Consider the following 18113-nt stretch of genomic DNA (forward strand, 5'->3'; position numbering starts at 1 on the left):
ATTTTGATGAAGGAGCATGTGATGGAACATGCTTATATAATTTTGATGGAGGAGCATGTGATGGAACATGCTTATATAATTTTGATGAAGGAGCATACTATTGTATCAGGTTGCCGTTCGGGAACGGGCTTACATAAGCTCCTAGTTTTTGCTCCATATTGTGCATCAATGAGCGTGATCATTGTGAACTTATCGCTGTAAGTTGTTTTGCACAAGACAAGTATATGTAAATTAGTTGTTTAGCTGCAGCTTTTCATTAAAAGTTCTGGCCGCAGCCATGCTCCAACCCGGATAATCGGGCTTAATTACAAAAAACATGTGGCCTGAGCCTACATGGAGCATTTAATTTGTTATATTTACACAAAATGGACAAAGTAAGAGAATTTTTCTAAACGGGTGCTCTTCTTTCACTGCTTCAAGATAAGAGGATTTCTTTCGCTTATCACAAGTAACATCTTTTCAGTTGTGCTCCATTCCAAGTTCTGGGGAGGCCTTCTCCCTCCATAGTGGCTAACTTGTATGCACCATTTCCACATGCCTCAATTACAATGTAAGGACCTTCCCATTGGGGTCCCAATTTCCCAAGATTTTCTACCTTGCTCGCCTCATTGTTGCGAAAAACAAATTCTCCGGGAAGGAAACTCTCTCTACGAACTCTCTTTTCATAGTATCTTTTCGTTTGGCTTTTGTGTTGGGCTTCTCTAATCGTTGCTATTTCTCTTCGTTCTTCTAAAAGATCCAAATTTGTTAGGAGCTGATGCTCATTTTCCTCATCGCTTAGAAATCTTCTTCTGGTGGGAACACTCACTTCTGGTGGGGTCATAGCTTCGGTACCATACACCAAGCTGTATGGTTTGACTCCATTGCTTGTCTTTGGTGTAGTTATGTGTGCCCATAACACTTGATGAAGCTCTTCCACCCATCCGGAATGGCTCATTCCCAATCTTGCTTTTATTCCTTGTACAATTGCTTTGTTAGTTACTTCTACTTGACCGTTGGCTTGTGGATGTGCCACGGAAGTGAAAGATTGTTCGATTTCTAGGTTTTCACAAAATGCTCTGAAGACTCCTTCACAAAATTGCTTCCCGTTGTCACTCACTATCGTTTTTGGTATTCCAAATCTCGTGACAACATGCTCCCACACAAACTTTTCCATGTGCTTCCCTGAAATTACCGCCAGTGGTTTAACTTCTACCCATTTAGTAAAGTAATCTATGGCTACCACTAGAAACTTCAATCTTCCTGGAGCAGGTGGAAAAGGACCCACTATATCAATACCCCACTTAGAGAATGGCCACGCTGAGGACACGGGTATCATACTGTTCTTGGGAGCCTTTGAAACAGATGAATGTATTTGACAGGAATCACAGTTCCAAATTTCTGCTTCCACATCTTGGTACATGGATGGTCAATAGTACCCCATCGTTCCTATTTTAGCTATCACCATTCTTGGTCCAGCATGTAGGCCACAAGATCCTCTATGCACTTCGTGTATTATTCCCTTAGCTTGGTTTGGACCTACGCACCTGAGTAGGGGTCCCATATATGACCTTTTGTATAGTCCTTCTTCTTGAAGTTCATATTGGGGTGCTTTTACTCTTATCTTTCGGGCTTGATCTCTGTCTGCTGGGAGCAAGCCGCTAGTAAGATACTCTATATTTGGCGTCATCCATGTTGGTCCTTCTTCTTCTATAACATTCACTTCTGGTTCTTCAATTGATCTTTTTTCCAATACTTCTACCAGGACTTCTTCTGTTAAGTGAGCAAAGGAGGTGGATGCAAGCTTACTTAAGGCATCCGCTATTTTGTTTTTGTTTCGGCTGATGTTCGATATTCGGAATGATCGAAACTTCTCTTTTATCTCCTTGACCTTTTCTAGATATTTTTTCATTAATGGCTCCTTTGCTTCATAGGTACCATTTACTTGGAAGGCTACAATTTGAGAGTCCACATGAGCATGGACATGCTTCACGCCCATTGCTTTTGCTATTCGAAGACCTGCTAGTAATGCTTCGTATTCTGCCGCATTGTTTGAGGCTTTGAAATTGAATCTTAAAGCATAAGTAAATTCTTTTCCTTCTGGGCTTGTCAAGATAAGTCCAGCCCCGGACCCGTCTGCACTTGAAGCTCCATCCGTGAAAAGCTTCCACACAGGGTCCTCGGAGCTTGATTCTGCATCCTCCGGGAGTGTTACTTCAGGTTCTTTTCGCTTCTTTTTAGCATCTTTGACTGGTGTCTCGGCTATGAAATCTGCTAATACTTGTCCTTTAATGGAACTTCTTGGCCGAAACTCAATTTCATGCTCCCCCAATTCTATTGCCCATTTTGCTAGCCTTCCCGAAGCTTCCGGCCTTGCTAACACTTGCTTGATGGGCTTATTTGTTAACACTTGGATGGTATGAGCTTGAAAATACCTTCTTAGCCTTCTTGCCGCATGTATGAGTGCTAATGCTAGTTTCTCTATTTCTGAGTATCTAGTTTCAGGCCCTTGGAGCACCCTACTTACATAGTATACTGGCATCTGGTTGTCTCTCACATTTGCCATCAAAACTGCACTTACAACTTCTTCCGATGTTGCCAGATACATCTGGAGCACCTCCCCCTTCCCTGGAGCCACCATGGTTGGGAGGTGGTCCAAATATTCTTTTAGCTCCACAAAAGCCTTTTCTGCTTCGGGCGTCCAATGGAAACTTTGTTTGTCGGTGCATCCTTTTAGAGTTTTGAAAAAAGGAAGGGACCGATCTGCTGATTTTGATAAGAAGCGGTGAAGTGCTGCTAGCTTCCCGTTCAGACTTTGCACTTCCTTCAATGTTCTTGGGGATTTCATACTTTTGATTTCCTTCACCTTTTTCGAGTCTGGGCGTATACCCTGCTTTGTTATTATATGGCCCAAGAACTGCCCTTCTTTCATGCCAAAATGACACTTCTTCGGGTTGAGCTTCATTCCTATGGACCTTAACGTTTCAAGAGTCTCTTGAATGTCCCACAACATATCTTCCTCCGTTCTACTTTTTATGACCATGTCATCCACATACGCTTCTAGGTTCCTCCCTATTTGGCCACTAAAAGCTTTGTCAATAAGTCTTTGATACGTTGCTCCAGCATTCTTGAGGCCGAATGGCATCTTCTTGAAGCAGTATATTCCTTCTCCGGTGTAGAACGCTGTTTTTTCCTCATCATCTTTATGCATCTGAATTTGGTGGTACCCTTTATACGCATCCAAAAAACACTTCAATTTGAAGCCCATCAAAGACTCGACCTTCCAGTCTATCTCAGGTAGCAAGTAACAATCTTTCGGGCAAGCTTTGTTTATATCCGTAAAGTCCATGCACATTCTCCAACCACCATCATGCTTTTTTACCATTACTGGGTTTGCTACCCAGCTTTGGTATTTAACCTCTCGAAGTATGCCTGCTTTAACTAGATCCGATACTTGTTCTTGTGCTGCTCGTTCCCGCTCCGGAGCTAGGCTCATTCTTTTTTGTTTGATGGGTTCGACATGTGGACGAACATTTAACCTATGCTGTGTATCGAACACTTCATCTCCAAACTTGAGTTGCCTTGGTACCCCTATCATGTCTGAAGGAGCCCATGCAAATACGTCTTTGTTTAATCGGAGCATGTCTTTAAGCTGCTTCTTGACCTTTGTTGGCAACTGCTTCCCTATGGATATAGACTGATCTGGATATTCAGGATTAATAAATATTTTCTGTGCTTCGTTATTTAGCTCCAGCTTCTTTGGTTTCGGTGCTTCACTTGTTGGAGCTTCTACTTGTGCACAATGGTGAGGCTTCCTATATTCGGAACGTACACATCCAACTCCATTTCTTGTCGGGAACATGGCTAAACCGTGGAGTGGGGAAGGTATTATTCCCATTCGGCGCATGGCTGTTCGGCCTAATATCACATTGTAAGGAGATTCCGCCCTGATGATTATGAACGTTAGTTCCTCCATTCTTGTTCTTGGATGTTCCCCAATTACCACTTTAAGATTTATTTCTCCCAAAGGACAAGACTTCTCTCCAGAGAATCCTACTAATGCATTTCCCGAATCTCTTCTCTTCATCCGCAGGGCGGCTCTTAGCTTTAAGAAGCAGTGTTCATACATTATTTCACAACCACTTCCAGTATCTAGATGGACTCTATTCACTGGATGGTTCCCTATAACTGCTTTGATCAGAATTGGACCTTCTGTTCCTTCATCTGGAGGTAGCATCGGGAAGGTTATAGCCGTTTGTTCCCACCTTTGTCTTTCTCCTTCTGTAAAGTGTCTTTCTCTTGCATACTTCACCATCATGATGGGTTCATCAAGGGGTTCCTGTTTTGGGCCCATAGGTTCGACCACATTCTGCCTTCTTTGATCATTCTTTGGATGCTGCTCCTTCAACTCCTTTATTAGGTTGCTCAATCTTCCTGTCTTCATGGCTTCTTTCATCTTGATTTTCAATATGCGACAATCATTTGTATCGTGCCCATGGTCATTGTGGAATTCACAAAATTTTGTGAGGTCCTTCTCCTTTCCTTTACTACGATCCCTTGGTGGTAACCTCTCTGCTGCCAAAACATCTCTTTGGGGTCTCGTGGGAGTGAACAACGTTCCCCTATTTGAACTAAACTTTTTCCTTGGCTTACAAGTTAAACAACTTTCAAATGGGATTTTCATCTGTCAAAATAAATATATTCTTGATATTTTGAAAAAATTTGACATGTCAAATTGCCAACCAATTGCCACGCCCATGGATCAAAGAACTAAAATTCATGCTGATATAAATGGAAAACCATACAATCAGAAACTTTTTCGCAGTTTAATTGGATCTCTCATGTACTTAACTGCTAGCCGACCGGACATTATGTTTGCCACTTGCATGTGTGCTCGCTTCCAAGCTAACCCTATGGAAAGTCATGCCCAAGCTGTAAAACGAATCTTTCGGTATCTTAAAGGAACTATAAATCTTGGTTTATGGTACCCAAAAGATACTGGATTCGAATTAATAACTTTTTCAGATGCAGACCATGCAGGATGCAAGTTAGACCGTAAAAGTACCTCTGGAGTATACAGTTTCTAGGTGACAAGTTAGTTGGTTGGTCCTCAAAGAAACAATCTTGTGTTTCAACCTCGACCGCTGAAGCTGAATATGTGGTTGCTGCAAGTTGCTGCTCACAAGTTTTGTGGATGAAAACTCAACTTTCTGACTATGGATTCAAATATGATCGAATTCCAGTCTACTGTGACTCCAAAAGTGCCATTGCAATCTCTTGCAATCCTGTTCAACACACACGGACAAAGCATCATTTTATCAAAGACCATGTCGAAAAAGGTAACATCCAACTCTACTTTGTTCCCACTGACTACCAACTTGCTGATCTTTTCACTAAACCATTGGATCGCCAACGGTTTACTTAATTGCTCACTAAGTTAGGTATGCTTGATCTTCAAACCTAATCTGCCTTATTCCCATGCTGTCTATGTTTATTTTCTTGGTCAAACACTTGCCATCTGCTTACGTGCTCTTATATGCAATGTTTGAGAGGGAGAAAAAGGGTAGACTACATGTTTTTAGGGGGAGTTTGTAGATTTCTCATCTGTGTGCCGTATGATTATTTCTAGGGGGAGTTTGTCCGTATTTTTTTGTCTTAAGTAATTTCCTTAAATTTCCTTTAATTTTTCACTTCATGTCACCTAAAAAAAAAAAAACCGGTTTTGACCAAACCGGGTCAAATCCCGGTTTTGACCGCTATAAATTCCCCTCCTTGACCCTCACTTGACTTTTTCCAAAAAAAATTTCTAAGTTTTTCTTTCCTTCTTTAAAACCGGCTTTCTCTCAATCCCAGTATTAGTTCACTTTATCGAAATTCGGTTTTATATCTTGTATTAAAGGAATCCCGGTATTAGTTCATCTATCAGGCAAAACCGACTTTCAGGTATAATCATTCACTATTACCGGCTTTCATTTCTTTGTACTTTATATTACTGGGTTTCTGTATTTCAAACCTATATTACCGGTTTTCATATCTTTTGATACTGTAGTATCGGTTTTCATATCTTTTGGTATTGTAATACCGGTTTTCATATCTTTTGAGACTGTAATACCGGTTTTCATATCTTTTGATATTGTAATACCGGTTTTCATATCTTTTGATACAATAATACCGGTTTTCATATCTTTTGATACTGTAAAACCGGTTTTCATATCTTTTGATACTTTATTACCGGTTTTCACAGTTTTTCATGATTTTATTTTTCCCAGGGGTGATTACTTAACTCTTACGTGTTCTTCTTGTTTCATTTATATTAGTCGCGTACTCTAGTATCTTATTTTTCCTATTTCATTTCTGATTGACTTTATGCTTAACTGTTATGTGATTATTCTATGTGCAATAATTGCTTTACATGTGTATTTATCATTTATGATTGCTTAACTGCTTATATCGTGCTCTGTCTGTATTATATGGATTATCTATCTTCGCAAGTGCATCAATATCAAGTATTTATTTGATATCTTGATGCTTTGCAAAATACCGGTGTATCATACCGGTATTGGTTCTTAAAATATTCATTTTTATGAAATGTTACTCTGTCCAAAATTTTCTAAACATATATCAATCTTTCAAATTACTTAAAGATTTATATTTATTCTAGACTTCACAATAAAAATAATTTTTCATAATCATATCTTATTCTTAATAAGATTTCACCATATTCACATCATTGTGTTCTCTCATCATTTCATTTTTGATCAATCTAATGTTCATAAATCTATCTGAGTTCACACATATTGGTTGCCACATTTCTTCTTGCTTATTTTTGATTATACATCTTTTTGATCTAAGAAGTAAGGTATTGAAAGCCTTGATGTACTACCTTTACATCTTTTGTGAAAAAGGTTGTATAATCATTCATATCTTTCAAAACATTCTTTTGTCCATTTATCATACATCGGGTTTTCTTTAGAAGCAAGACATTGAACACCTTGATGTACTGTCTTTGCATCTTCTGTAAAACAGGGTGTATGATCATTTTATTTTACTTTCTATCTCAATAAACTGAACTTTTCACTATCTTACATTGCTTTTCCTTAAGAAGTAAGGTATCGAACGCCTTGATGTACTACCTTTACATCTTTTGTGAATAAATAGTGTAAGATGAATCATTTGTGAATAAATTAACCTTGGAAACAATTTTCCCATTCGTATTCTTGTTAATTTCAGAATGGAGTTTCTTCAAGATGGTGCTACGGAACAAATGACAAATAATTTTCGTCTTATGATTCCGTTCACATGTCCATATGGAATTATCCCGGTTATGCTTACATATCACCCAATGTTTAATGTTTTCACCATCACCGCCGAAGGCATTGAAGAAGAACTACTGTTTCAAATGTGGCGAACCATCGAATTCGTTCCCGCAAGAGGAAGAGCAAGTCCATTCTTCTGTTTCTCTCTTCAAACTACAGATGGTGCTTCTCAGCAATTTACATTCAATCTCAATGATTTCTGTACTATTTTACAATTTCCTACTGCTGATTCAAGATCGGGAGAAACAAGTTTTGTGGAAACGCCACCAACATTTGAGATGCTGCATCGAGTTCATGATTTAGGTTATGATGGAGAAATTTCTGCAATTAGTAACATTAGAAAGAAGAACTTTCACCCATTATGGCACACACTTTGCTCCATCATCAACAACTGCTTGTCACCATCCCGCAAAGGTCAGGATGATTTCACAAAGGCCACACTTGCATATCTCTTTGGAATTGCTTTCGATGTACATCTGGACTTTTCTGCAATTGCATTTGATCATCTCCGACTTCAAGTAAATGGAAAGTTCACGGCCAACAAGAAATACATTTCTTTTATCTGTTTCTTGTCTGTCATTTTGGAGCACTTTGTCAACGACAACATCCAACGATTTCCCGCCTCAAGACGTGCATTCATTTCAAGCTTCCGTAGTGTATATACCAATGACAGGATTGAATCCATTGATTTCATGCCTATTCCTGAACCTCTGCTTCGCCAGGTGCCATTAGATAATCCTGATCTCAGGATTTACAGAGAGTATTTAGACGAGTGTATGGCTACTCAACACCGAGTTGTGCCTTCCCCACGCCCGCATAGGTCGCCAAGAGAGGGTCATAGGTCTAGGAAAAGAAAAGAGGGGTCTGGAGATGTTTCGGCACCTGGCTTATCTAAAAATTATATTTACTACTCCCTCCGTCCCATTAAAAGTGTCCAGTTTTGAATTTTCAAAGTCTTTCTATTGTAACTTTGACCAAAAATAATTTTGTTTGTGTTACATAATATTTGATGAAAGTTATATGAATTGATCGAGGTTTAGATGTGTTTCATTGGGTATAACTTTCATCAAGTATTATATAATCTAATAAAAAATATTTACGGTCAAACTTACAAAATATAGACTTTGAAAATTAACAACGAAACACTTTTAATGGGATAAAGGGAGTACTTGATATTACTAATAACTTTGATTTATATTTTGAACCAAGTTAACAAATTTTCTTAAAAATGTGTGGTAATATATAAAAAGTTACTTAAAAAATTTGAAGTTAATCATAGTTGCAGAAGAAAGTATGTAAATTGTTATAATTATAAGCAACAAATGTAAAAATTAGCTAAATAAATATGTAAACGATATAATCATTTAACACATATATGTATCTATACTCTATAGGAAAAAGTTATTTTAGGACCATCATTAAATTATTACCATTAGGATCAAATCACAACCATTCATTTTTTTCTCTCTCCTCAAATTTCAACCACTCATTTTTTTTTCTCACCCTCTTTCCTCCCTCCCCCTTCCTCTCCGCCCACCACCTTCATCTCCAGCCACCACCTTCATCTCCAGCTACCACCTCCTTCTTCTCCAGCGAGACAACCATCGCCACCACCATCATCTCCGACCACCCGAGCCAGGGCTCCAGCAGCAAGGGCTACACCCGTATTGTATCAAACCGCAGCATATCCTGGATCATCGTCCATACAATCCACACCATTCTCATATGCGTCCGAAGACAACCCCTTTAGAATGGATGAGGATAACGCCCGGAACATATCCACCCGAAAACGAAACTGGTTCTCGCCGGAAATGTCGTCGGATTCTGAACAACGGAATTTAAATTTGAGGAGAGAAAAAAAATGAATGGTTAAGATTTGATCCTAATTGTCCTAATTTAAGAATGGTCCTAAAATAACCCACCCCATACTATATATATGATTATGTGTAGGCATATTTCAAAATTCAGTTCGTTTCGGCTAACCGCGAGTAATGAAAAATTAGAAGTTGTAACCTAACTCTTATACACCGATTTTTTGGTTTTCAGCCTAGTGGTAAGGAAGTTTCTCTGTGAGAGTTTGGATTTGGGGAGACCCACATTCGAGTATAAGAGGACAGAGTTCTCTCTTGATATATTGTTATGTCTTTGAACATATTATTAGACATTTTTTTTCTCCTACAAAGTATTGGTGAAAAGGTTCTCTAACGTGAATCCGTTTTAGATAACATATCCTAAACTCACCTTTTGTAATAAACTATCTGCACATTTTCCAAATTGAAAACCATATATTCACTTTGCTACCTGTAACACCCTAAATTTTAAAACATTAATAAATAAATAAGTCAAATAGTTATATCGATAAAATAAATATAAGAAATATCGATATGTGGCAAATTTATAGTAGGACCCTCAATGGCTAACGGATATAATACATATAATAACTACGTGACATTATGGAACTCTTTTATTTGGTTGCATCCCTGTTGGTTGCAATTCATCGTTCATAACACTTATCCCTAAGACGGAGTCACCTCTTACAGTAAATGATTTTCGTCCGATTAGTCTCATTGGAGTTATTTATAAAATTATTGCCAGGATTCTTGCTTCCCGTATTTCTCTAGTGATCCATGAGTTAGTTGACCCGGCCCAATCAGCGTTCATCAAAAATCGCTAGATTCTGGATGGCCCTATGGTGTGAATGAAATTGTTCACGTGTCCAAAAAGAAAAAAAGCCATGATTTTCAAGGTTGACATTGCTAAAGCTTACGACACACTCAGTTGGGAGTACCTTTTGTCTGTTCTTAAGCTTATGGGCTTCGGGAGCAAAAGCTTAAAATAGATCAAATCATGTTTAAAATCAGCGCGGTCATCCATTCTGATCCTTAATGGTAGTCCGACATTGGAATTTGAGTTAGGTCATGGGCTGCGTCAGGGCGATCCTCTAGCACCTTTTCTTTTTATATTAGCGATGGAAGGATTTCACGTAGCTATGGAAAATGCAAAATCTGTGAACAAGATCAAGGGATTAAATATCGGCGATATCAATCTTTCTCATTTGATATATGCTGACGATGTGGTGGTGTTGGGAGAGTGGACGCGTACTAACTTTATTCATATAATAGATTTGTTTAACTGTTTCTATTTAACTTCAGGCTAGCAAATTAATCTTATGAAATCCAAGCTGTACGACATTGGAGTTTCAGATGTTGAGCTTAATTAGATGGCGGATATCGCGGGGTGTAAGGGTGAGAAAATTCCTTTCATATACCTTGGGGTACCTATTGGGGGGAATATGTCGCGTATAAATTTGTGGCAACCAGTTCTTGATAAGTTCAGTAAAAGATTGTCTAAATGGAGAGCAAAACTATTATCGATTGGAGGTAGGGCAATTTTGGTTACTTCCGTGCTTGGTGCCCTCCCTCTCTTTATTTCCTATGCCTGCTGCCATATGTCACAAGTTGTAGATGATGAGATCTAATTTTTTTTGGGGGGACTCAACAGAACATACATTGGGTCAAATGGGATATGGTTCTTGCGATGGTGGTTTTGGTTTCGGTAGCTTAAAGTCGTTTAACATGGCACTTCTATATAAATGGAGGTGGAGAATTCATAACTCTCCAGATTCTTTTTGGGTCAGAATCATAAAAAATTTATATCCATCTCGAAATTTCGCACGGTATCAATCCAACAGTGCTGATCAATCAGAACTGTGGCATAAGATAATGAAGTTGGTAACTACACTTCACAATGAAGATATAGTTCCTTTTTCTGTTACTAAAAGAAAGATCGGTGATGGTGGTGATACCTCATTTTGGAATGATATTTGGTTGGAGGATGCTACACTTGCAACCAAATTCCCAAGATTATTCAGTTTTGAAATGAACGAACATGTGGTTGTAAAAGATAGATGGAACGGGTCGAGATGTACATGGAATTGGAGGCGACCTTTAAGGGGAGGGTCAGAAGGTGAGCAGTTGAATCAATTATGTGAAAGGATCGCCAATGTCACGATTGTCAATACCTTAGACAGTTGGACTTGGAACTTTCGGTCAATGGATTCTTTTCAGGTTAATGGTCTTCCTAAGTACCTCCATAAAGTTAAGCTGCCCTTGCATTATATGGCCACTAGGTGGAACAAAAATGTCCCCCGTAAGGTTAATATTCATGTTTGGAGATTGTTGAAGGAAAGGCTCCCAACTCGTTTTAATCTTTGGTTTTGTGGTGTCGTTAATAATTCTCTTGTTTGCCCAATGTGTTTTAATGGTATTGAGACTATTACTCATACTATGTCGGACTGCAGAATTGCAAAGAAAGTCTGGACATCACTTTCTAAATGGTTGGACTACAATTTACCATACCAATTGTCGGGTGTTGATTTACTCGAACACATAAAAACTTTGAAAGCTCAGAAGAAGGTGAAAGATATCATCACCACCGTCACCTATGCAGCATGGTGGTACATATGGAGATTTAGAAATGAAGCTGTTTTTTAACCAGCAAAGAAAAAATATAATGTCTTAGTCGACTCTATTATCATGTCCTCTTTTTAATGGTACAGCTCCAGTTATAAGAAAGCGCACATGAGATGGGATGATTGCCTGAAAAATCCATGCTTATTTGCTTAAGAGGTACGTCGTTAGTGAAATGTAGGTTGCTTTATATATTTTCACCCGGGCAATGGGCCGTTTGCTTAGAATCGAGAATTGTAATCGTTGTATTTCTTGATTGTATGTACATTTAATCTCTAGTAACTTGCTAGCGATCATATATATATATATATTCCTTTATGCTGTTAAAAAAAAAAACTACGTGGCACTTTGATGTGATATTAAAGGTACTAGTTGAATTACAGATGAATTACTCATTAAACCTATATCTAATTTAGATATGTACGTGGCTTGACATTAAGATTGATACTAGCCTTTTTTATAATGGGTACCTTTCGAATTCTATATCAAAGAATTACTAAGAAAAATATCTATAAATTCCTATCTTAATACTATTAACAAGGATACTTGAGATTATAGTAATCATAATAACAACCAATATTATTTGGCAAGAAATTAAAGTGATTGGTTTGGATGGTATGTTATTCCAAAGGAAGAAAATGAGATCAAGAGCTAGAAATATTGTAACAAATCCTTAAACTCTTCTCTCCTAAATTTGAGGTAAGATTTTAATTACACTTGTTATTTATTTAGAGTTTTACTATAAGAAGTTTTTAGTCAGTATGATTCTTACGTAAGAACCTTAAGTGTTTTTAATATAAGAGTTGCTATGATGATGCTTCTAACATCATATGGTGAACTCTTAAGTTAGCTAGCCCTTCTTGTTATCATATGGTGTTTGGCCAATAATTTTTACGGAGTATGTATATTATTATTAAAGTTTCAATTAGGACGTTATATAAGACCCGGTTGGCTTTAACGTTTCTAACATGATGTAATATGAGATGTGGTTGACATGACATGTATGTAAATGTATGGATATACTCACTAAGCATTCACTTATTGTTTAGGTGTTCTCATTTTTATAGGCAACCCTAACATATCGAGACAAGAAGAAGATTGACTAGAAGTCTGGCGGTGCAGAAGTTTATCTTAGAGGATATAATATCATCGAGCTTATTTGTAATCATGAGTTAGTGATATATCTTACCCTTGTTCTTTTGGTACTCATGTGCGCCCGTAATAACTACAATTGGATCTTTTTGACATATATATATAGGAGAGAGATCAAATAAGAAGGTGTCTTAAGGAGAGAAGGGAGAGAAGATCTTATGAACCAATCAGAACGTGACATAAGGATTTAAAAAAAACACGGTGGCATTTTTGTAAATAAATCAAACTTTTGTCAGCCTGGTTCTGGATCACCCTGGGTCTGGGTCAGCTTGGGTTATGATCAGCTTGGTTTGTCAACTTGGTTGGGTAAGCTTGGTCAGCTTGGTTGGTCAGTTTGGGTTCTGGGTTAGCTTGGGTTCTAATCAACTTGGTTTCTGATCAGCTTGGTTAGGTCAGATTGGTCAGCCTAGGTTATGGGTCAGCTTGGTCAGCCTGGAATCTGGGTCAGCTTGGGATCTACATTTGTGTAGATTATATGTAGTTTTGTGTGAAGCTGACCTAACCCAAGCTAACCAAGCTGACCCAACTTGACCCAGACCCCAAGCTGACCCAATCCAACCTTAAGTTGATCCAAACCCCATTATCTACATTTGTGTAGATTAATTTACATTTGTGTAGATTGTGTCAAGCTGACCCAACCCAAGCTAACCAAGCTGACCCAACCTGAACCAGACCCCAAGCTGACCTAACCCAACCCCAAGCTGACCCAAGCTAACCCCAACCTGACCCAAAACCCATAATCTACATTTGTGTAGATTGTGTCAACCTGACCCAACCCAAGCTAACTAAGCTGACCCAACTTGACCCAGACCCCAAGCTGACCCAACCCAACCCCAAGCTGACCCAACCCAACCTCAAGCTGACCCAACCCCAAGCTAACCAAACCTGACCCAACTTAACCCCAACCTGACCCAATCAGACCCTGACCCCAATCTGACCAAACTGATCATGCTGACCAACCAAGCTAATCAGAACCCATGCTGACCCAAACCTGACCCAAGCTGGCCCAACCCAGAACCCAAGCTGACCCAAAACCCATAATCTACGTTTGTGTAGATTATGTGTAAATTGTGTCAAGCTGACCCAACCTGAACAGACCCAAACCTGACACAACCTGACCTAGACCCAAGCTGACCAAACTGATTATGCTGACCAACCAAGCTGACCCAGACCCAAGCTGATCAGAACCCAGGCTGACCAAGCTAACCAACCAAGCTGATCAAAACCCATGCTGACCCAAACCTGACCCAAGCTGGCCCAACCCAGAACCCAAGCTGACCCAAAACCCATAATCTACGTTTGTGTAGATTATGTGTAAATTGTGTCAAGCTGACCCAACCTGAACAGACCCAAACCTGACACAACCTGACCTAGACCCAAGCTGACCAAACTGATTATGCTGACCAACCAAGCTGACCCAGACCCAAGCTGATCAGAACCCAGGCTGACCAAGCTAACCAACCAAGCTGATCAAAACCCAAGCTGACCCAAAACCCATAATCTACATTTGTGTAGATTATGTATAAATTGTGTCAAGCTGACCCAACCTGAACAGACCCAAACCTGACACAACCTGACCCAGACCCAAGCTGACCAAACTGATTATGTTGACCAACCAAGCTGATCAGAACCCAAGCTGACCAAGACCCAAGCTGATTGGAACCCAGGCTGATCACTTCAGAAAAGTTTTATTTATTTACCAAAATGCCACCGCGTATTTTTTTCATTTTGACACATGTCGCGTTTTGATTGGTTCATAGGACCTTCTCTCCTTAAGACACCTTCTTCCAGGATCTCTACCCCATATATATATAGGGGAAAGATAATTTGAGACCAACTAAAAAAAGTCCAAAAAAGGACCATTGATTTTCGTAACTTACACACCACCACCATCATCTACTACGATATACAAGACTTTTTTGTAAAAACACTAAGACTTTCCGGCGACGGACCCAACAGAAAATCATGTGTAAGTTAACTTACACATACATGTGTAACTTACACATACATGTGTAAGTTAACTTACACATGATTTTCTGTTGGGTCCGTCGCCGGAAAGTCTTAGTGTTTTTACAAAAAAGTCTTGTATACCATAGTAGATGATGATGGTGTACAAAAATCAATGGTCCTAGTTGGTCTTAAAATAAGAGGTGGTCTCAAAATATCTCACCCCTATATATATATATAGAGGAGCCATCAAATAAGAATCAAATTAAAATAAGAACAAATAAAAAGACTTTTGGGCTTGGGATATGATGATCTATAGTTGAGATTAATTGAATATAACTTTATTTTAAAGAAAGAGTAAATGGACATTGTTGGAAAATAAAAACTTCCGTTTAATAAAAGGGAAGAAAATAAAAAGAGTAAGTAATTACCATATGAACCTTCATGCATGTTCCATGTTATGGTTTTTTCCTTTCATTGGCATAAAACTAATTATCAATTTGGCATGAATGGTTGTACTTCATACTGCATGATGCTTTAAATTGTATATCCATCTATCTGTAAAATTCGGTGCATTATTCATCCTTTATATGTAAAAAAAATTAGTGCATCCATGATTTATTTATATAAAAAGTTGTGTATATAAAATCGATAACCTTAAAAAATTTAGGTACATATATAATTTGTTGCATCTGCCGTTGTTTATGTATATGTAAAATGTTATGTATCCATTATTTATTATTTAAATTTGATGCATCTATTATTTGTCATACGATAAATTGTGTATGTAAAATTGTTTGCCTTAAGATTTTATATATATATAAAATTTGATGCATCCATGATTTATATCAGAAAAAATTGTGCATGTAAATTTGATGCATCCACTATTATTTGTGTATGTAAAACCTTAGGCCTCCATAATTTATAATTTATAATCTTGTGCATTCATTATTTATAGTTTATAAATTTGTGCATCCATAAATTTATTTTATAAAATTAAAGAGAATGAAATAACTAGTGATATAAATGTTGTTATTTAAAAATTTTAGGTGTGTTTAAATTACTTGCAATTAAATATATTGACATGGAAGTTACGTATATAAAGAATTAAGAATAATAAGTGGTTACATTTCACTGAAAAATAAAAAGATTTTAAAAAAATTCCATCCCATGTTAAAATTACCCTTTTACCCTCTGTTTTCACCGTCCTTATTATAAACCTGTTCTCGCTGGATAGTTACCCTTTATATATAAGAGAAAGTAAAATTTAGTACATGCATTAAAAAAAGTACAAAAAGTACATGTGTAAGTTAACTTACTTCCTTCTTCCTTCCATCTCGGACCACCACCACTGCCACCATGATCCTCCGACGACGGCGACAATCTCCGGCGAGACTTACACATGTGTAAGTTATATACAACTTACACATGTGTATATAATTTACACAGGTGTAAGTCTCGCCGGGGATGGTCGCCCCGGAGGATCATGGTGGTGGTCGGAGATGATCATGGTGGAAGAAGAAGAAAGTAAAATAACTTATACATGTACTTTTTATACTTTTTGCTAATACATGTACTATAAATAACCCGCCCATATATATATATACATATATAAATCATGTACTATAAATACATATATATACATATATGTATATAGAGGAAAGTTATTTTGAGAACTTTAAAAAAAAAAAAACTCAGGAACCAATGTGGACCTCTCATTTTCTTATATTTTCTCTCTCTTCCATTAAATAAGAAAATTCACCCAAATCATTTAAAATGCTTTATCTCACAAACCATAAATCGTTAGACGAAACAAAAAACATGGGTAGTTTTATAATTTCATCCTCTTTCATTAGAGATCCAATTCGATATAATTTTGATGACTTTTTAATTTTCATTTTTTTTCCCATCACGTTCATCCTACACATGTGTAGGATCATTGTTTTCAGATATAAATTAGTAAATGAACATATGTACACAACAAAGAAGGTCAAGGGCGGAACCCATCAATCTATGGCAGAGCCATGGTGGCCAAGGACGGAGCCCGTCAGTCCATGGCGGAGCCATAGCGGCTAAGGGCGGAGCCCATTAGGTAGATCATCCCTCACTGGTCACCCCCTATGACCTATCACCCTCTATGACCTATCACCCAATGACCTATCACCCTCTATGACCTATCACCCCCACTAGCTTTGGTTTATGAATATCCTTAAGGGCGAAACCCGTTCCGAATCATAATTTTTGTTCAACCTACACATGTGTAAGTTCAACCTACACATGTGTAAGTTCAACCTACCCATGTGTAAGTTATGTGTAACTACAAAAAAAAACGAAAATTAAAAAGTCGTCAAAAGTATACCGAATTGGATCTCTAATGAAAGAGGACGAAATTTTAAGACTACTCATGCTTTTTGTTTCGTCTAACGATTTACGGTTTGTGAGTTAGAACATTTTGAATGATTTGGGTGAATTTTATTATTTAATTGAAGAGAGAGAAAGAGGGAAAAAATGTGTGGTCCAGATTGGTTCTTGAGTTTTTTTTTTTTAAGAGTTCTCAAAATAACTCACCCCTATGTCTATATATATATATACATACATATATGGGGTAGGGAATATGAGACTGTTAGGTACCTAAGTTGGGTGAAAAACCCCTCATATACTTTTTTTTAAAACCATAAAAATCATGGGAGACCAAACATTTATTCAAAATATTAAAATATTGGTATGTGAGAGATTTTTCATCCAAATTGGGTGCATAACAGCCCTATACTCACTTTCTCATATATATATATATAGGGTGGCTATCAAATGAGAATACTTTTAAAATGAGAACACTTAAAAACTATATTTTGATGCATTAAAAGTCCATAAAACTGACATAGTGCATAACTAATTATCATTATTTAAGTGTTTAACAACACATTGATCCGTCAAAATCGAAAAAATCACATTTTTTGTTGGATGCATCATTTTGATGAATATGCATCCAAGATGGATGCACAAAACAAAAAACGCGATTTTTTCAAATTTGACGGATCAATGTGTTGTTAAACACTTAAATAATGATAATTAGTTATGCAAAATGTTAGTTTTATGAACTCTTAATGTATCAAAATAATGTTTTTAAATGTTGTCATCGTTCTTATTTTAAAATTGTGTTACCCTATATATATATATATATAGGGTAACATTCTAGTGAAAACAGTCTTAAAATAAGAACGGTGAGAACACTTAAAAAACATCATTTTGA

The 18113-nt window shown here is 37.5% G+C and overlaps 2 protein-coding genes across 2 annotated transcripts; one reads left to right on the forward strand and one right to left on the reverse strand.

Annotated features, from left to right (window-relative positions):
* Positions 1 to 1408: 1408 nt before the first annotated feature.
* LOC122608983 lies at positions 1409 to 4663 on the reverse strand. Its single transcript, XM_043782047.1, has one exon. It carries the CDS (start codon positions 4661 to 4663, stop codon positions 1409 to 1411), a length of 3255 nt encoding a protein of 1084 aa, XP_043637982.1.
* A 6354-nt stretch (positions 4664 to 11017) lies between these two features.
* LOC122608984 lies at positions 11018 to 11788 on the forward strand. Its single transcript, XM_043782048.1, has one exon. It carries the CDS (start codon positions 11018 to 11020, stop codon positions 11786 to 11788), a length of 771 nt encoding a protein of 256 aa, XP_043637983.1.
* The last annotated feature ends 6325 nt before the right edge of the window (positions 11789 to 18113 follow it).

This window comes from Erigeron canadensis, chromosome 7, assembly GCF_010389155.1.
Source record: "Erigeron canadensis isolate Cc75 chromosome 7, C_canadensis_v1, whole genome shotgun sequence".
Taxonomy (NCBI): domain Eukaryota; kingdom Viridiplantae; phylum Streptophyta; class Magnoliopsida; order Asterales; family Asteraceae; genus Erigeron; species Erigeron canadensis.